General features: G+C 37.3%; 1 protein-coding gene across 3 annotated transcripts in view; it reads right to left on the bottom strand.

Moving 5' to 3' along the window:
- ERO1B (endoplasmic reticulum oxidoreductase 1 beta) overlaps nt 1-22,302 on the bottom strand; it is a 70,930-nt gene that overhangs the window by 28,937 nt on the left and 19,691 nt on the right. For all 3 annotated transcript variants that reach the window (XM_054479613.2, XM_054479596.2, XM_063670867.1), the window contains 4 exons: nt 12,560-12,643; nt 11,191-11,232; nt 8,971-9,053; nt 2,774-2,847 (listed from right to left, as the gene is read on the bottom strand). In XM_054479613.2, coding sequence (XP_054335588.1) covers nt 2,774-2,847; nt 8,971-9,053; nt 11,191-11,232; nt 12,560-12,643 — 283 coding nt within the window. The remainder of the gene's footprint in view (nt 1-2,773; nt 2,848-8,970; nt 9,054-11,190; nt 11,233-12,559; nt 12,644-22,302) is intronic.

The raw sequence follows: 22,302 nt of genomic DNA, 5'->3' as shown, positions 1-22,302 counted from the left end.
TTTATGAACCAACTAGCTCATTCAGCAAGTATTTAGTAAGCATCTACCATGTCCAGGCACCATTCTAGGCACTAGGGATACATTAGTGAACCAAAAACAAAGCCCTTGCCCTCAAGTAGCTCACAATCTAGCTGGGGAAGACTGACAAGAAACCGATACACTCAATAATATGCCATATACTGTCAGACAGTTGTTAGTGCTTGGGCAGGGTGGGGGCCATCAAAGCAAAGGGACAGGGAGTGATAGTGGCTACTATCTTACATAGCGAGATGAGAGCAGGCTTTTCTGAGAAAGTGACATCTGAGGAGAAACATGAACAAGAAGCAAGCCATGATGAAGCCAGTAACCACAACAACAAAAAAGGGTGGTAGGGAAAGCAGTTTACCTGAAAGAATATTAAATTACTACATTATTTTAAAACTACTATTTGATCTATAGGGATCATCTTCCATTCAAATGAAGTCATTATCAACAACAAAACAGCAGGAAATGGGTATATGGATATATTGCCTAGTAAACTGGGTGAATATTCTTTATATTTTTGTTTTAATCCACTGAATTTGGGAAACAGCAATAACTAAACAATGATTCTAAAGCTACCCTGACAGTAATTTTAAAAACTACTATAGGCCAGGCATGGTGGCTGATGCCTGTAATCCCAGCACTGTGGAAGGCCAAGGCAGACGGATCACCTGAGGTCAGGAGTTCGAAACCAACCTGGCCAACATGGCGAAACCCTGTCTCTACTAAAAATAAAAAAAAATTAGCTGTGCATGGTGGTGCACGCCTGTAATCCCAGCCACTAGGGAGGCTGAGGCAGGATTGCTTGAACCTAGGATACAGAGGTTGCAGTGAGCCAAGATTGTGCCATTGCACTCCAGCCTGGGCAACAGAGTGAGACTCCATCTCAAAACAAAACAAAACAAAAACAAACTGCATATAAACCATTGGAATATATATGAACATTACAACTCAGAAGAGTCATGGTAAACCAATTAGTAGGTAACATGGTTTTATAAGAATATAAAAATAATTGATTTTAAATATGATCTTGAAAATCTTAAGGTGATGATTTCATATAAATTCTTTAAAAAAATTTCTTACTTTTTACAATTTAAGAAACCAATATTTTAAAAAATAGTTAACACGGCCAGGTGCAGTGGCTCAAGCCTGTAATCCCAGCACTTTGGGAGGCCGAGGCGGGTGGATCATGAGGTCAGGAGATCGAGACCATCCTGGCTAACACGGTGAAACCCCGTCTCTACTAAATATACAAAAAATTAGCCGGGCGTGGTGGCGGGCACCTGTAGTCCCAGCTACTCGGGAGGCTGAGGCAGGAGAATGGCGTGAACCCGGGGGGCGGAGCTTGCAGTGAGCCGAGATCGTGCCACTGCACTCCAGCCTGGGCGACACAGCGAGACTCTGTCTCAAAAAAAAAAAAAATCGTTAACACTGTTTATACTGATGGCAGGTAATCTACATATCGATTTATTTACAGCAAGTACTTCTTGCAATTAAGTATTTTTATTAAATACCTATTTACCATAAGAGTAATATATATTCACACAAATTATTAATTTGAAAACCTATTAAATAAGCACTATTATTTATACTTTAATCAAAGAATAGGTAAATGGACAATTTAGAAATAAATGACTATGAGTGTTAAGCACTCAAATAAAATGGCAACCAAAGAGCAAATGTGAGAGTAAGGAGAGGTTCAATGGCTTGCTTTGATAAAACTTTTACCAATTCTCTATATCACAGAGAGGACAGATACTTCATTAATTACCACTTAGTATAACCTCACTCAGATTCCTTTAAGATTTCCTTACTGAAACCATATAAGCCAAGATAACATTCCATCTCCCAGTATTATTCTCAGTTTACCATACTATCATAGAAGCTCACTCTAACTTACTCCACTATGGGCTGGATTTATAGCACAATTCTACCTATGAATCTTTTTTAAAACTTTAGAAAGCAGATCACTCTAGATGCTTGAAGAGTTCCAAAGAACTACTATTTCCAACTACACACTTAATCCCCAAATTCTTTTCCACTATGAAAAATATAACAATACTAAGGAAAAAGGTGAAGAGAAACTAAATGAATGATTTATGCCTACTCAGCACAATTCTTTGGGAATATTATCCTACAGATAAAAAATTTTGAGTCACTGCAATTACCTTCTGTTAAGAGAAGTGGTAGTTACTCTGGTGGAGAGTGTCCAGTCTTTCTACCATTCCAGGGGACTCTTGGAAAAAGGGCTGTGGAGAAGTTGAATTAGAGTCCTCCCCAGCATTAGAAAGCATCTTTACAGGAGTTTGTTAAGACCTCTAGCAAATTCCAGTGTAAATATTTTTACAAAATGTTCACAGACCTATAACTGAGTGGCTTCAATTGAAGGTCTATGGCAGATGGTATATCACAATGGAAAAAATACAGGTTTTGGATTCGGATATGGGATCAAATCCTGCCTTAGCCTCTTGCTATTGTGTCTATGGCAAGTTATTTAGTCTTTTTCAGACCCAGTTTTCTCAGATATGAAATAATACACACTTATGAAGGTAGCTGAGAAGACCAGAAATAATGTATTTAAGGCACTTAACACAGGACCTGGAACACAGGCTCTCAATAAATGTCATAATGAATAATAAGGTCTACATAGCAAAATCCAGTACTGAAGCTATAATTCAGTTTAAATTTTCATTGATTAAAATGTCTTATAAAAGGGTTAAAGTTAAAATAATTTAATAGTTTATTGTATTACCATCAAGTTCACAAAAGTGATCCCGTGAATCATCATATCTTGCCCAGTCAATGAAAGCTTCTTTGCTTTGATTACTAAGGGAAGGAGGAATAAAAAAGAAAAATTATTAAATTTGGAGCTGAAACTTTTAATACTGTATTCTAGTGTAATTAAAATAGATAATCTGAGGTCAGTTAAAGATTAGATGATGTCACAATTCTGCTATTAGTGATTACATGAAGGAATGATAAAAAACGAGTTATATGAAAATATATATATTAATTTCCTTGAGTAATTTATATTTCTTAACTACACTGAATTATTAGGACTAGTCAATAATAATTACTTTGATGAGAAATTAATTGGTAAATACATATAACATGTAGTTAAACACAAAACTCAAGATAAACTTTTCAATTAACTTAGAAATTATAATGTTAAATGTATTTTTTCCTGAAGTAATTAAATTTACTTTCAGAATTCTTTTAATTTAAATTGCGTCTACACTTACAAGAGCTAAAATACCAATAACTGTATTTCTATAATCTCCCATCCAATGTGGTATTCACTGGTTACAACAATGCCACTTTTATCATGGTGTATCATTCATTTCACAGCCTAGTTAACATTTAACAAAATCTATGATCAAGATTTCTAACTTGAAGAACTGATAAGGAACAACTACATTCATTAAAATCAACTTTGATCTACATTAACTTGAACCTATATTCAGGCCTTCTCTGTATTGAATACTCATGATGGTAGGATCTATCAGAGAGGCATCATTTTGCTACCCTCTTTATTCATAACACAAAAGGAAAAAACAAGGTACAAGAAACTGTATAAATCAGGTATATAAAGGTAAAAATCAGGTAATTCCTAAATGTGGTACTGTCATAATCAAGAATTTGTTTTGTATTTGAGAAGCCACTACAAAGAAGTGTATAAGCTTGGCTGTACTACATCAACTTTATCAATACATTTTTCCAGTTCAACTGACTGTGGAATTTTTTTCCCTATGGGAGTATATAATAAAAATTAACAAAAATATTGTATCATAGTTGACTCAACTGAAATACATGATGCCATAAATAATAATGCCTAATTACAGCTAAAATGACATTAACTAAACTTGTGTTTAATAAGATAGATCTTACGTTGAAAGTAGTGAAGAACAAATCAATAATGATATAAATTCCTATTTTCTTGTTAACAATATCACTGACTTTCAGAAACTTTCTTCTTTGAGCATCCTCATTTGAAGAGGCTTCGCTGATTCTTTCACCTAACCCCTGCCTAAAACCACAGTAAAGCCATGCCTAAGCCTGAAAAAACATTGAAAGTGCATCTAATGCTAATAAAGCTGGCTCAGTTTGATTTACAAATGAGTTAGAAGGGACCTTAGAGGTTATCTATTTCAGCTTTTCCAAACGTCAGTTTGAGGATGGATGCAACACTATTTGCATGAGAATTTCTTGGGCTTAACTCAGCACTTCCTTTCAAGATAGTGTCCCGAGGTTAAAGTAGTAGTCTTCAAACTGGGAAATGAGGAGCATAAAAGATGGAATAGTGAATGAGAAACTTTCTGGGAGTGATAAATATATATATATATTTTTTGAGACAGGGTCTCACTGCACCCAGGCTGGAGTGCACTGACATCATAGTTCACTGTAGCCTTGACCTTCTGGGATCAAGTGATCCTTCTACCCTCAGCCTCCCAAGTAGCTCGAACTATAGACATACACCAACACATCCAGCTAATTTATTTATTTATTTTTTTGTACAGACAGGGTCTTGCTATGTTGCCCAGACTGGTCTCAAACTCCTGGGCTCAAATGATCTGCTTCTCTTGGCCTCCCAAAGTGCTGGGATTACAGGTGTGAGTCACCATGCCCAGTCAATATATATACATATATATATATGTATTTTTTTTTTGAGACACAGTTTTACCGTGTCACCCAGGCTGGAGTGTAGTGGCACGATCTTGGCTCACCGCAACCTCCGCCTCCTGGGTTCAAGTGATTCTCCTGCCTCACCCTCCTGAGTAGCTGGGATTACAGGCGTCTGCCACCATGCCTGGCTAATTTTTTTATTTTTGGTAGTATTTAAGTAGTATTTTCACCATGTTAGCCAGGTTGGTCTTGAACTCCTGACCTCACATGATCCCCCTGCCTCGGCCTCCCGAAGTGCTAGGATTACAGGCATGAGCCACCACACCCAGCCTATGGTATCTTAATTGTGATGATGTTATATGGGTGGACACATGTCAAAACATCAAACTGTATACTTTATGTGCAGTGTATCATATTTCATTGTACCTCAAAGTAAAGCTGTTTAAAAATCATAGTACCAATCACTGGAGAAGTTGTAGAACAGATAACTGATACACTGCTAGTAGCAATATAATTTGGTAGCAATTTTAGAAAACAATTTGGCAGTACCTAATCTCATTCCTAGGTATATTCTCCATAAAAATATACATATGTATGCACCAAATTTATTTTTTATTTTTTCACAGATAGTGTCTCACTTTGTCACTCAGGCTGGGGAGTACAGTGGCACAATCATAGCTCATTGCAGTCTCAAACTCATGACCTCAAAGTGATCCTCCTGCCTCAGCCTCTCAAGTAACTGGGACTATAGGCCCATGCCACTGCACTTGGCTATTTTTTTTTAAACTTTTTGTAGAGACAGGATCTCACTTGTTGCCCAGGCTGATTTTGAACTCCTGGCTTCAAACAATCCTCCTGCCGTGGCCTCCTAAAGTACTGGGATTACAGGCATGAGCCACCATGTCCAACTGTATCCACCAAAATATTTCTGAAATGGCCCCAAAGCATAAGCTGTCAAGAGCAGAATGGAAACATGGCACATTCTTACTACAGAATACTATGTGCCCATAAAAAAGAATTAAACATTACTATGCCCAAAAACATGAATGAATCTCAGACACATGTTAACAAAAAGAAGCCAGATACAAAAGAATATGTTCTATATCATTCTATTTATAAACAGTTACAACTAATCTCTGTCAGTATCTCAAAATCATGGTTAACTTTGGAAGGTGATAATGACTAGGAAAGTACACATAGTAATCTGGACAGCAAGTATAATGCTCTGGATGGTGGCTATAGAGTTGGGTTCACTTTGTAAAGTTAAATTGACCTTTACACTTAAGAATTTTCTACTCTACCGTATGTGTATTACATTTAAATTTTTTAAGTTTAAAGAATAATTTCTGTTCAACAACAAAAAACTATATGCAAAATTAAAGGACAAGTCCTAACCACACGGCCAACAAAGAATTACCACATTATATAAAGAATGCTTACAAATCAGTAATAATTTTAAAATCCAACTCAATGGAGAAAAAAATGACAAAGAATATAAACTGGCAATGTACCCCAAAATCTTGTAATGACTTAAGCCTAGTCCCTAGATCATTCCTCTATTTACACTCTCTCCTTGGTGATCTCATTCAGGTTTATGGCTGCTAAACACCATCTATTCATTGACTGACTTCCAGACCTCTCCCCTATTTCAGATTTGTATATCCAACTGCCTACCTGAAATCTCCAGGTGGATGTCTCACAGGCAGCTCAAACTTAACAAATCCAAACTTGACTATAACTTTGTATCAGACTTTCTCCTCCTGCAGCTGTCCACAGGTCAGTAAATGGCAACTCCATTTAATAATTCCAAATCTTGTAGTCATCCAAAAGCTCATATCTTCTCAATACCACATATCCAATACTACAGCAAATCCTGTTAGCTGTATCTTCAAAATACATCCAGAACCTGACCGCTTCTCATCATTTCCACTGCTATCACCCTGGTTTAAATCACCATAATGTCTTATTTGGATTACTACGATAATCACGTAATAAGGCTTCTGCAACATATCAGGCTCCCTCCCCGTGACTTTTATTCCACCCAGTCTAAAAGCAAATACTCATTATAATTGCTTTCAAGGCTCTACAAGATCTCTACCCACCCCACCTCCTGCCCCATCCCTAGCATCTTTTGACCTTGTCTTCTGTTACTTTGCCCTTGATCACTGTGCTCCAGTTACATTGGTCTTATTGTGTTTAAGTCTAGGCGTGATCCTGCCATGGGGGTTTTCAACTAACATTTATATATATCTGGAATACTCATCCCCCAGCCAACCATAGTATGACTCATGCCTTCACTTTCTTCAGCAATTTGTTCAAATGTTGTATTATCACTTAGGTCTTCTCGGACCACCCAATTTAAAACCGTGCCACTCTCTCACTCCTAGCCCTCTTTGTTCTTCCCTGCCTGTCTTTCCTAGCATTCATCATCATTTTACTTACTTATGTCCCATATATTTTACTTGTTTATCGTGTTATTTCCTCTGACAAGGATCAAGTTACACGAGGGCGGAAATTTTATCAGTTACACTACTGGATTCCTAGTACCCTAGAACAGTGCTTGGCACATTGTAGACATTCATTTGTTGAATGAATAAGAAACTCAAATGTCCAATAAATAAAAAATGCTCAAATCCACTAGTAATTACGAAGTATAAAATAAAAATGAGGTACTATTTCACACTCATCAAACATTATCAACTTTTGGTAAGGATGTAGAGAATGATACAAGCTGTCAGCACTGGAGTCAGTGTACATTCACACCAAGTACTATGGAATGTCATCAGGCAATATCAAGAATGGGTATTAAAAAGACAATCCTAAGATTCAACGATTCTACTTCTAATGTGAAAAAACATTTGGGAATGCTCAAGGTGGCATGTTTGTAAAAGTAAATAATTGGAAACAGCTAAACATCCATCAATAAGAAAATAGCTATTTTAGCTAAGTAAAATATGGTATATTTATATGATGAAAATCTTTCATCAGTTAAAAGAATAAATCTGTGTTTCGACATGGACAGATCTAGAAAGCAAAATGTACAATGAAAAAAGCTGCAGAATGTTAAATATAGGATACCATTTATATAAAGGAAAAATAAAACCATATACACAAAATAAAACTATCTTATTTATACACACAAATATATAAAAACAAAAACAGACTGGATATACACCACCAAATTCATGATAGTAGTTGCCTCTACTGGATTAGGGAATAGAGCATAAGGGATTTTAAATTTATCTGTGATGTTTCCTGTTCCTTAAAACATATGGCAAAAAATGTTAATATTTATTTACTTGGAATGGAGGATTATTTACTTGGAATGGAGGATTATTTATTTGAAATGGAGGATATGTGGGTGTTTATTATCTTTTATTTTCCTATATTAAATTTTGTCTTCAATAAATAAAATTGCTAACTTACACTGAGTCATTAGCAATTATGGTACATAAATACAAATCTTTTTTTTTTTTTTTTGAGACAGAGTCTCGCTCTTGTCACCCAGGTTAGAGTGCAATGGTGCGATCTCAGCTCACTGCAACCTCCGCCTCCCAGGTTCAAGCAATTCTCCTGCTTCAGCCGCCCAGATAGCTGGGATTATAGGCACCCGCCACCATGCCTGGCTAATTTTTGTATTTTTAGTAGAGACGGGGTTTCACCATGTTGGCCAGGCTAGTCTTAAACTCCTGACCTCAGGTGATCTGCCCACTTCAGCCTCCCAAAGTGCTGGGATTACAGGCATGAGCCACCGTGCCTGGCTCATAAATACAAACCTAATCAAATGGGAATGTAAAGGAATTTCTGAGATATCTCATTCCCAACTACTGATTATGTCTAGTCATTTTATACTACACAATTTGAGGCCATTTATACATTGTTTATGCTGGTTTCTGTTTAGAACAAATAAGGAAAAGTTAACAGAAAAAAAAATCTACGAAATTTAACAGGCTAATAACTTTTATCATTCAAAATGTAACATCCAGACTCAATCACTATTTAAAAAGATTTAGGAGTTCAAGCCCCTTCTTCCATAGTAATCAGGAAAAATGGATCCATAAACCCTGTTAGCTTAACAATCTTGTAAATTTCTACTTTTTAAAAGATTTACTATGGATGATACATTCTAGAAATTTAAGGATAAATCAGCCAAGAAGAGGCAAAGCTATTATGAAATTTAGGATAAAGAAAAACTTTTTCTTCCTTTTAAAAATATATTAGTTAAAACTTTAATGGGTACAAAAATGTCTTACCAAAATCATAAAGAAATTGATTCTTGATATCAATAAGAGACTATTTTCTTAATACTACCAAAATAAAACTTGCCTTAATGTGCTGTTAATTGCTCCCAGTTTATTAGCTTGCTCACAATCTTCTAATTCTTTGGTATTGTTTGCCATTTTCAAGTACTGCAAAGAAGTTCATAAGTTTAGTAAAAATTATTACCTTATTGTTTATTTCAGTTTCTGAATAATCAATCTGTCAACAATGATATACACTAAATACAGATACATTCCATTATAAAAATCCCTATCATATGTAAGAAATACAAATGAAAATGAGGCAGAAATTTCCACCAATTAAATATTATTTCCATCAACAACATATTAAAATTTAACAATCAGGCTGGGCACGGTGGTTCACGTCTGTAATCAGCACTTTGGGAGGTCAAGGCGGGCAGATCACTTGAGGTCAGGAGTTCAAGACCAGCCTGGTCAACATGGTGAAACCCCGTCTCTACTAAAAATACAAAAATTATCCGAGTGTGGTGGCACACGCCTGTAATCCCAGCTACTCGGGAGAGGCTGAGGCAGGAGAATTGCTTGAACCTGGGAGGTGGAGGTTGAAGTGAGCTGAGATCATGCCACTGCACTCCAGCCTGCGTGACAGAGCAAGACTCTGTCTCAAAAAAATAAATAAAAATTCAAAAATAAAAGTTAACAATTAGCACTGATGTGTTGGTGATATCAACTGAAAAAACAACCCTCTTGGGAAGTAAATTTGACCATATATATACATATATATCAAACATATGTGTGTGTGTATATATACACATATATGTATACATATACACATATACATGTATACATATACATGTATACATATATGTATACATATATACGTATATATATATATGTATACATATATATACATATATATATATGGTCAAATTTAGTTCCAGAGGGTTTTTATATAAAAGTTATATATACATACGTACATATATATGTACGCATACACACACACACACGTTTGCAAAGTGCTTAAACCTTTGAACCTGCAGTCCCACTAGTGAGACCATATCCCAGGGCAACCATTTTTTTAAAAAGGTACAACTGCCTTGGAAAATTATTTGGTATTATTTGTGATGTTGAGACAGGCATGCCTTATGGTTCAGCAATCCTGCCTTTACATGTAGACCTAGAGAAACTCTTACATGTGTGCACAATCAGACAAAGGACAAAAATGCTAGTGCATTACTGTTTGAAATAGCAAAAAATTGGGAACAACTGAAATGTCCATCAATAGAGGAATGGCTAATATGTGTTATAGTCATACAACTGACTACAGCTATTAAGATGATGAACAAAATCCACATATACCAACAGAGAAAATTTCAAAAGCGTTAAAACTCAGTAAAAGCACAAACTGAAAAAAAGCTTGTAACCTAAAGAAATACAAAAATATTATTTAATATTATTTAAATTTAAAAAAATTTACACACAATAAATTGCATATTACTTGTAGATACCCATGCAATAAAAGTGTAAAACATATTACTTGTAGATACACCTGCAATAAGAATATAAAATCACAGAAGGATACTTCAGAAAAATGGTTAGCTCTGGCAGGAAGGAAGTAGAACAAACTGGGAAAGAGCTGAGGGGGTTTCAACTGCTTTTATATGGCTTTATTTATTTCAGATCTGAAGCAAAAATAAATACAATAAAGTAAAAACAAAAGATTACATGGGAGAGAGAGCAAGAAGAAAATGCAAAAGAGGCACAAGAAGGAGACGAGAGAGAGGGTATGACGATCTTTATTATGGACGCGCAGTAGTGAAAAACAGGAAATAAACAGTCTCTAAAAACATATCAGTGGCAAAATAAATTATAATACTCTCATAAGAGGACAAGAACAATCATTAAAAATGAATATCTTAATACCATCTGAAAGTACTCTGCTCAAAATAGCTTGATAATTATTTACTCTATACAATATAATTCTGAACCTGCCAGGCTAACTAGTTGAAACAGAAGACTAAAAATAGCTATGTGATAAAACACCTGCTGACTAGGGGATCTGACACTATAGTTACATTTAATAGTTGTTCCAGATTCCAAAAACAGTACTGAAGTAATTTCAAAAGAATCTAGGAATGTACAACCTATCTGCTTGATGCAAGAGTTAGGGATTTGGAATTCTGAGGCAAAATGTCTCCATTCCCAACTAACCATAAGATGGTTCTTTACTACAGCCACTGTTAGTCAGTAAATGGTAAGTTTCACAATGTAAAGCAGAAACACTCAAGGAAGCGGAGGGACTTACCTTATTAGAATGCCCAGCTTTTATTCCAACCGGAATTTTACTCTTAAAAAAACAAGAAAAACAAAAAATTTTTTAAGTGATCTTTATTTTTTTTGGAATTTCTTCACAAATTGTCAATGCATTGCTCTAGTTCATCAAGCATTTTATTCTATGAGGGGCAAATATACACTCACTCAAATTCTGTTTTCACACTATCTCATAAGGTAAAAGTGTTATCCCAATACATAGACTTATAAATCAAAGTATAGAAAACTGAATGACACACACAAAGTAAGAAAGTCAAAAGCAGCTCTAATAACTATTGCAGTATTTTTTATAGTTTATATAATTTAGGTTGAAAACACTGACAATCACTTCTTCCACAAACTTTGTTACTATAGAAAAGAAAGTTTTAAAAGTTCAAAATTAATTGCAATGTATTATGTGCAATTTTAACTTCTGCTCTAATAAAGTGTAGGCAATTTTGGATTACTAGAAAGCTTTTTTTGGCCCACATGATTAACCTAGAGTTTACCAATCTAATCTAGGGTTTACCAATGGGAGAACTGCATGTAGCTGGAACATTCTTTTTCACAAGGCCAATAATTAGTGTTAGGCTTTAATAAATGTATCTGAATTATTACAACCGGTTTATCAAACAGAACTTTAAACAAAATAGTTAATACATATTTTATTCTTAAAGGAAACTGAATATTATAAGTTTTTAAAGAATTTTCCCTTTAGGAAGGACATTGGTGCAGATTTTTAAGGACAACGAACTAGACTAACTGATTAGGTAAGAAAAGCAGAAAGTGAAAGGAAAACAAAGCTTACAACTAACTACTGTTGAAGGAGAGGAATATAATTAATTATGTTAGATAACAAAAATCAAAGTCTAAAATGTAGCATTCTCTTGGTATTAAGTATAGGGTTTTTTTTTAAAAAACGTAAATGTAACAAGCCCAAGTGAAAATCTAATTCCAAGCCTGAAATTTCCCCAATTAAATCACTATAAATTTGAAATATAGAGTCCAGTAGCTTGTTTTTGTTTTTTTTTCCTATGAAACAAGATGCTGATTCGATTAAGCATGAAATAAAAAACAACTGCAGATCCAATCCTAGAACAGGCCTCTGATTTTCCTTCCATTTTAGAATAAGACTGTATTTCCATATTCAATCACCAGTATCACTGGATACAAATGTCTTCAAACCCATTTTGGTGTCAAGTATGGAATCTTCAATAATCTGGTTCTAAAGGAGAGAGCTGAGAGCATATGAATTTGCTGACACATCCAAATCCATTGACATTAGCCTGAAATAAAATAGAGGTTATGCTTTTCTAAAAGTCCAAGAGAAAATTGGCTTTGCCCTGTTATTTTATTTATTATACCTCTGGACAGGGCTCCACATGACAGTCTTTTATTGAACAGTGGCCATCTTCTGCCCAGAAAGGACAAGGTCGCTTCAGATTAACCTTGAAAGAAAGAACAAAGTTAGTAAACTCATATTATAGTTATGGGATGCTCTCAAAGTGTCATTGTGTTGGGCACCAGTGACATGGTGGTGAATAAGCAGGAATACTTCCTATCGTCGTGGCACCTATAAGGTTCAGAATTTAAAATGACTGCAATGAGCTAGATCATGCCATTGCACTCCATCCTGGGTGACAGTGAAAGCATTTAGAACTGCTTTAATGTCTTCCAGCCTCCTAATGTTATCTTATTAATGAGAGTTCTCTCATGCACCCATTTATTCAACAAATAAGAACTGAGCATCCACTACGTGTCAGGCACTGGGTAGGCTATGGGGGAAAAAGATGGACAGAAAAAGAACTCCCCTACCCCTCTGGAACTTAAAAACCTATTGAAGGAAACAAATTAAATATTTGTATGTTTAGTACGAGTTGTAGTCAGTGCTACAAAGAAAATCCAGAGAATTGTAATAGTGGGGCTGGCGGATGGAGGCCTCTGAGGCGGTAACATTTTAGGATGGAGGAAGTGAGCATTTGGATAACGCAATAAAAAGCCTGGACAGTTGTGTGAACTAAAAAACACCAGTTGGGCTGACGTTTAATGTAGAAGGGGGAGGGTGGCAGAGAACAAGGATGGAGGTAAACAAGGGACAGATCATGCAGGACATTTTAACCATGGTAAAAACTCTGGATTTTCCTATTCTACACATTACAGCAAGACAGTAATTCAATAGGACTTGCAGATTGCCCATGCCAAAATCTAGGTTTTATTCTCTTTTCTCCCTTTTCTTGTTCCCCATCAAACAATTCATTTTTCCATTTTTTACCACCTACCTCTTGCCTACACTATTGCAATAGTCTCCCTGCTTCTACTTCTATTTCCATATAGCAACTACAGTTACCTATTTAAAACAAATCAGATCATATCAATCCCTCCTCAAAACCTTCCTGTGGCTTCCCATCACCCTTAAGAGTTTATAAACTCTGCAGCAAGCTCCACAAGACCCTCCACAACCTGGCCTCTGGCCTACCTCTCTGACCTCTTCAGTTGCGCTCCTCTGGCCACACTGGCCTTGCTGGGAACATACCATGCTCCCTATGTCTCAAGCTCTTTACTTTTTTTTTTATTTTTTGAGACAGTCTCGCTCTGTCCCCCAGGCTGGAGTGCAATGGTGCAGTCTTGGCTCACTGCAACCTCTGCCTCCTGGGTTCAAGCGATTCTCCTGCCTCAGCCTCCCAAGTAGCTGGGATTACAGGTGCCCACCACCACGCCTGGCTAATTTTTGTATTTTTAGTAGAGACAGGGTTTTGCCATGTTGGCCAGGCTGTTTTCAAACTCCTGACCTCAGGTGATCTGCCTGCCTTGGCCTCCCAAAGTGCTGGGATTAGAGGCATAAACCACCGTGCCTGGCTGGTCTTTATCTTTTTTTTTTTCTTTTTTGAGACAGAATCTTGCTCTGTTACCCAGGCTGGAGTGCAGTGGCACGAACCTGGCTCACTGCAGCCTTGAACTCCTGGGCTCAAACGATCTTTGTACCTCAGCCTCCCAAGTAGCTGGGACCACAGATGAAACATCACACCTGGCTAATTTTTTTTTTTTTTTTTAAGTAGAGACGAGGTCTCACTATGTTTCCCAGGTTGGGCTGGAATTCCTGGGCTCAAGCCATCCACCCACCTCAGACTCCCAAAGTGTTGAGATTATAGGTGTGAGCCACCATGCCCAGCCTCAAGGTCTTTATATTTGCTGTCCTTTCTGCCTGTATTACTGTTCCTCTAGATCTTATGACAGCTCACTCTTTCACCTCATTCAAGTCTCTCTCACATATCACACCTAAGCAGAGAGACCATTCCTGGCCAGGCTTGCTAAAGTAGTGCTCAGTATGCAACCTCTATCCCAACGTACTGTTTTACATTCTTTTACGGCACTTATCACTACCTGAATGTTATCTGCTTATTGTCTGCCCCTCCCAACATCATAAGGATCAGAATTTTGCATCATCTTATCCTTAGTGCTTGGAACAGTGGTATAATACATAGTAGACACCTAATTAATATGGTTAAGTAAACAATCTCTATATTACAGAGAAGAAGGCAAAAATAGGTAGATTGGCAACATAGAGGAGAGGGTGATCAACTCTGACTTTTGGTAATAAGTAAAATGGGTATGACTAGAAGTGTTTGAGGGAGATTTATAGGCAGTGGGGCAGGATGTGCATAAACAAAGAACCTTAAAACAGCATGGCACATTTGGGGACTGCAAGTTCTCAGCCTGGACACCTCCCTTGAGCTTCTGTCCTGTATACCCACCTGCTTCCTGGATTATCTCTTCCTGGACAAGGCATTCATAGGTACCTCAAAATTAACATATCCAAAACTGCACCTCCTCCTCCTAGTAATTCTCACCATCTGAGTAAAAAGCAACTCCATTATTCTAGTTCCTCAAGCCAAAAATCTTGGCAGCTTTTCCAGCAACTCCCTGAGGCTCTGGCCTCTAACAAGCCAGTATCTGGGAACCCATGTAGCAAATAAAGAATAAACCTCCTTGAGCCTGAACAGAAGGGACAGCACTCTATGTGCCTTCTTCCCCTGGCTTACTTCAGGCGCTCATCCCAGCCATCCACTCTCTCCTTGGAAAAAGGTTGGAGGCCTCTGCCAGCAAGAACAGGAGGAACAGCACTCTCTGCGCTTTCTTCCCTGGCTTGCTCCTGAGATAAGTTTCTGCAACCTCTCATTAGAAGGAGGCAAGGGGACCTCTCCATGACAAGAAAGAGAAGGGGACATTCCCTGTGTCTTCTTCCCTGGCTTGCTTCAGGGAACTCCAGACCAAAAGGTTACCCCTGCAAGGTGCATGTGAGACTTCTTGCTTGAATGGGGGAGTGAGCACTCTCTGCACCTCCTTCCCTGGCTTGCTCCAGACACAATCCCAGCTCTGAAATCTCTGCCACCACGAATGGAAGGGACAGCACTTCTCATGCCTTCTGCCTCCATGTGCTCTAGAGATAAACTCCCACAATCTCTCAATGGAAGGAGGCAGGGGACCTCCCTATTCCTGAAAAGGAAAGTAAGCACTCCCTGTGCCTTTCTCCTGGCATGCTTCAGTAATAGCTTCAGATCAGAAGTCTCCCCCTGCTAGGGGGGCATGAGACCTGCTGGCCCAAAAAGTAGAGTGGGCTTCCTGCACCTTTTTCCCTGCAGGCTCTGGCAATAATTCCAGGTCTTCAAACTCTCCATGAAAATAGTTTTTGAACACATCGAGAACCCCAACTTTTATAGGCTTCATTGGAGGGATAGGCTGCTAAATCACCTAGCTCTGGGAGTTGATGAAGCCCTACACTCCTGAGTCTCCTAGACCACAGAGAACAAACAGGTGACTTTTAAACTTGCAAATAAATATTCAGCAGCTATCTCCTCCAAGTTAAAAGTCAGCAGTTAGATCAAGAATACAGGCATCTGCCTCAGACGCTCTCTTTGGTGCAGAGCAGAATCAGTGGGAGATAAACTCTGGCTTTCAGCTTCTCTGCAAGGAAAGAAGAAACCAAAGTACACATCTAACATCCCAATATCTCTAGTCATATCCCAAGGGAATGGTTTCTATACCACCTCTCTCAAGGCAATAGTACAACTTGACTCTAATTTCTCGGAGGCCACTAAGAACAAAGACAGCAGGCTGGGCAAGCACAAAGTTTTGCGGAACTAGAATACTACCCAGGCTGATTGGGAAGAAACACCTGCTACATAAGACCAGTCTAACAAGACTAGAGAAGGTAGTTCTTTTATATAATACACAGAAACCAATACAGAGTTAAGAAAAATGAAGAATTACTCCTTCTAGTAATACTCACCATCTGAGTAAACAGCAACTCCATTATTCCAGTTCCTCAAGCCAAAATCTTGGCAGCCTTTCCAGCAGCTTTGGCTTCTAACAAGCCAGTATCTAGGAGCCTATGTAGCAAATAAAGAATAAACCTCCTCAAGCCTAAACAGAAGGGACAGCATTTTATGTGCCTTAAGTTAAGAAAAATGAAGAAATAGGGAAATATGCTCCAAAAAAAAAAAAAAAAAAAAAGATCAAGACAATCTCAATTAGAAGTCAACCCTACTGAAATGAAGATATGTGATTTACCTAACAGGACATTTAGAAGAAGTCATAAATATGCTCACTGAGGTAAGGAGTGCAATGCATGAACAAACTGAGAATGTCAACAAAGAGGTAGAAAATATTTTTAAAATATCAACAGAAATCACTGAGCTGAAGAACACAATAGCCAAACTAAAAAAATTCAATAGAGGGGTCCAACAGCAGACTAGATCAAGCAGAAGAAAGGATTAGCAAACTTGAAGACAGTTCACTGGAAATCATCCAATCTGAAGAACAAAAAGAAAAAAGAATGAAAAAGAGTGAAGACAGCCTAAGGGACTCATAGGAGACCACCAAGCAGAATTACACACATTATCAGAGTACCAGGAGAAGAAAGAAAAAAGGGACAAAAAAAATTCAAAGAAAAAGTGGCAGAACACTTCCCAAGTCTGGGGAAGGAAACAGAAAGCCAGATCCCTCCTGTTAGCTTGCTTATGATGAAAGAAAGAAAGAAGGACAGAAAGAGAGAGAGAGAAAGAAAAAAAAGAAAAATGAAGCAAAAAAAAAAAAAAACAACCCAGCGAGATCCAGGAAGTTCAATGAAAACTTGATAGGAGGAATCCGAAGAGACTCACGCACCAAGAGACATTATTATCAAATTGTCAAAAGTTAAAGACAGAGAAAATATTGAAAGCTGCAAGGGAAAAGTGAGTTGTTACAAACAACGGAACTTCCAATAAATTACAGGCAAAATTTTCAACAGAAACCTTGTAGGCCAGAAAGGAGTGGAATGTTAGATTCAAAAAGCCAAAAGAAAGGGAAGAAAAAAAAAAAATTGTCAACCAAAAATACTATATCCAGTGATCCTGTTCTTCAAAAACAAAAGGTGAAATAAAAACTTTCTCAGACAAAACATAAGGAAATTTATCACCACTAGACCTGCCTTATGAGAAATGCTAAAAGGATCCTTTAAGCTGAAGAAAAATGCTGCCAACTAGCAATATTAAAAACATATGAAAACGGCCAGGTGCAGGGGGCTTACACCTGTAATCCCAACAACTTGGGAGGCCGAAGCGGGTGGATCACTTGAGGCCAGAAGTTCAAGACCAGCCTGGCCAACATGGTGAAATCTTGTCTCTACTAAAAAAGTACAAAAATTAGCTGGGTGTGCTGGTGCACACCTGTAATCTCAGCTACTCGGGAAGCCGAGTCAGGAGAATCACTTGAACTTGGGAGGCGGAGGTTGCAGTGAGCCAAGATCATGCCACTGCACTCCAGCCTGGGTGATAGAGCGAGACTCCATCTCAAACACAAATAAATAAATAAATTAGAAAACATAAAACTCACTAGTAAAAGTAAGCATACAGTCAAACTCAGAACACTATCATACTGTACTAGTAGTGTAAATATCAATTATATCTCTAATAGGAAAGTTAAAAGACAAAATATTAAAAATAAAGAACTATAGCTATAATACACTACACAAACTATACAAGATATAAGACATGTCCTTAAAAACAAATTGGGGCAGGGAGGCAAGTAAAAGTATAGCATTTATGCAAGTGATCAAAGTTAAGTCAGTATCAGCTGAGAACAGCCTGCTACTAACACAAGACGTATGTAGGTCTCATGGTAACTACAAAGCAAAAACCTTTAGTAGTTGCAGAAAAGATAAAAGATTCAAGGCATACCACTACAAAAAAATGATCAAACCACGAACGAAAACAGCAAGAGAGGAGGAGAGAACAAAGGAATTACAGATTAACAAAAAAAGCAATTAACAGAATGGCAATAGTAAGTCCTTACCTATCAATGATTACTTTGAATGTAAATGGATTAAATTATCCAATCAAAAGACATCAAGTGGCTGAATGAGTTAAAAAATAAAACCTAACTATATGCTGCTTATAAAAGATTTGCTTCACCTCTAAGGACACACACAGACTGAAAAGATAGAAAAAGATGTTCTATGCAACTAGAAATCAAAAGAGCAGGGGTAGCTATCCATATGTCAGACAAAATAGACTTCAAGTCAAACATGTAAAAAGAGATAAAGAAGGTCATTTAAAATGATAAGGGGGTCAATTTATCAAGAAGTGACAAAAACTAAATATATATGCACCCAGCTTCAGAAAAGGTAAATATATAAAGCAAATATTAATAGCTTTGAAGAGAGAGATAAACAGCAATACAATAAGACTTCAATACTCCACTTTCAACATTAGATCATCTAGACAGAAAAAAATTCAATGAGGAAACACTGGACTTGAACTACACTTTAGACCAAATGGCCCTACCAGATATTTTATAGAATATTCCATACAACAGTAACAGAATATACATTCTTCTCAGTGCATATGGAACATTCTCCAGGATAGAGCATGTTAGGCCACAAAACAAGTCTTAACAAATTTAAGAACACTGAAATCATACGAAGTATCTTTTCTGACCACACTAACATGAAACTAGAAATTAGTAATCAATGAAACCAAAGTTTTTTTTAAAGATAAACAAAATAGACAAACCTTTAGCTAGACTAACAAAGAAAAAGAGAAGATGTCAACAAAATCAGAATTAAAGAAGAGACATTACAACTGGTATCAAAGAAAAAGAGACTACTAATCACGACTATATTCCAATAAATTGGATAACCTAGAAGAAATGAAGATATTACTAGAAACATGCAGCCTACCAAAGCCGGAGTAAGGAAGTAATGAAAATCTGAATAGGCCAATAATAATTAAGGAGACTGATTCAATAAAAAGTATCTTATCAAAGAAAGACCAGGCACTGGGCACAGTGGCTCATGCCTGTAATCTCAGCACTTTGGGAAGCTAAGGCAGGTGGATCACCTGAGGTCAGGTCAGGAGTTCAAGACCAGCCTGGACAACATGGTGAAACCCTGTCTCTATTAAAAATACAAAAATTAGCTGGGTGTGGTGGCGTAGGCCTATAATCCCAGCTACGTGAGAGGCTGAGGCAGGAGAATCACTTGAACCCAGGAGATGGAGGTTGCAATGAGCTGAGATCACGCCACTGCACTCCAGCCTGGGTGACAGAGCAAAAAAAAAAAAAAAAAAAAAAGAAAGACCAGGACCTCATGGCTTCACTGCTGAATTCTACCAAACATATAAAGAATAGCAATCAATCCTTAAACTTTTCAAAAAAATTGAAGAGAAGGTAATACTTCCAAACTCATTTTAGAAAGCCAGTATTTACCTGATTTCAAAGCCAGACAAAAACACTACAAAAAAAAAAAAAAAAGGAAACTATAGACCAACAGCCCTGATGAAAAAACATGCAAAAATCCTTAATAAAATATTAATGAACCAAATCCAACAGCATATTAAAAAGATCATTCACCATGATCAAGTGAGATTTATCCCGGAGATGCAAGAGTAGTTTGAAATACATAAATCAATAAAAATAATACACATTCAGAAAATTAAAGACAAAAGCCACATGATTATTTTGATAGATGCAGAAAAAACATATGACAAAATTCAACATCTTTTCATGATAAAAACTACCCCCAAAAAATAAGGTATGGAAAAAATGTACCCCAGCATAATAAAGGTCATATACCCATAGCTAACATCATACTCAGTGGTGAAAACTGAAAAGCTTTTCCTGTAAGATTAGAAAAAAGACAAGAATGCCCACTCTCGCCACTTCTATTCAACATAGTACCGGAAGTTCTAGTCAGAGCAATAAGGCAAGAAAAAGAAATAAAAGACATCTACATAGAAAATGAAATGAAAATGTCTGTTTGCTGATGACGTGATCTCATCAGCAAGATGAAAACTTCATCTCATCAGCAAGATGACGTGATCTCATCAGCAAGAGGGAAAACTTTAAAGACTCCACCAAAAAATCTAGTAATAAACTGGTGATAAATTCTGCAAAGTTGCAGGTTACAATGTCAGCATACAAAAGTCCATTGCATTTCTATACACTAACAATGAACAATCCCCCCCAAAATTGAGAAAACAATCATATTTACAATAACATCAAGAAATGAAATAGTTGTAACTTTAACCAAGGAGGTGAAAGATCTATGCACTAAAAACTAAAACGCTAATGAAAGAAACTGAAGACATAAATAAGTGGAAAGATATCCCATATTCACTGATTGGAAGAATTAAATTGTTAAAATGTCCATATCACCTAAAGTGATCTACAGATTCAATATAATTCCTATCAAAATTCCTATATCATTTCTTTACAGATATATAAAAAACAATCCGGCCAGGCACAGCAGCTCACATCTGTAACCCCAGCACTTCAGGAAGCAGAGGTGGGAGGATCAGTTGAGGTCAGTACAAGGTTTTCAAGGCTACAGTGAGCTATGACTGTGCCACTGCACTCCAGCCCAGGCAACAGAGCAAGACTCTGTCTCAAAAAAAAAAACAAAAACAAAAACAAACAAACAAACAAAGAACAATCCTAAAATTTGTATGGAACCAGAAATGACTCTGAATAGCCAAAGCGATCATGAGCAAAAAATCTACAGGTGGACTCATTGCACACTGTGATTTCAAAATATATTACAAAGCTACTGTAATCAAAACAGCATGGTACTGGCATAAAAATAGACACATCAACCAATAGAATAAGTTAGGAAGCCCAGAAATAAACCTAAGAATCCCAAGTATGTATGGTCAATTGATTTTTGGCAAAAGTGCCAAGAACACACAACAGGGAAAGGATAGTCTCTTTAATAAATTGTTGGGAAAACTGGATATTCACATTCACAGGAATGAAGCTGGATCCTTACCTCATACAAAATGCTCTTTCCCCAGGTATTCACATTGCTTGCTTTCTCACACTCTTTAGGTCTTCCTGAAATGGCATCTTTTCAGTCTTTGTTTATTTGTTTGTTTTTTTGAGACAGGGTCTCACTCTGTCACCCAGGCTGGAGTACAGTGGTGCAATCTCAGTTCACCACAACCTCTGCCTCCCAGGCTCAAGTGATTCTCCTGCCTCAGCCTCCCAAGTAGCTGGGATTACAGTTGCACATCACTACTGCCTGACTAATTTTTTTTGTATTTTTAGTAGAGATGGGGTTTCACCATGTTGGCCAGGCTGGTTTTGAACTCCTGACCTCAAATGATCCACTAGCCTCGGCCTCCCAAAGTGCTGGGATTACGAGCGTGAGCCACCATGCCCAGCCCTGCTGTTTTAAGCTGCTAAATTTAAAGCTAATTTTTTAATTCAGCAACAGAAATACATGGTGCAAGGAGTGGACTGCGGTAGACACTGTAACATACTACTCAGATCACCCTTCAAGAATGAACGGGTTGTAATTACCTCAGTTGTGGAAATGTTGCAGGTAGACAACCTCAGGTGAAAAGAACCACCTTACCCAAGACTGGATCCTTATTTCCTCTGGTGGCCTTCATCCAATGACCAACTGATGGAGAGATATAAAGGCCTAGAGCTCTCGCCCCAAATGAGGACGACTAACTCGGAAGGGTTATTCCATCTTAAGAATTCCCCACAGGCTTACCTGAGGTTTCCACTGAGGCTGCATCACAGCTTGACATCTCCCTTTGCCCAGTCCTGATTCCCTGCCTTCCCCAAA

This window comes from Pongo pygmaeus, chromosome 1, assembly GCF_028885625.2.
Source record: "Pongo pygmaeus isolate AG05252 chromosome 1, NHGRI_mPonPyg2-v2.0_pri, whole genome shotgun sequence".
NCBI lineage: Eukaryota > Metazoa > Chordata > Mammalia > Primates > Hominidae > Pongo > Pongo pygmaeus.
This window is presented reverse-complemented; position numbering and strand designations above follow the sequence as displayed.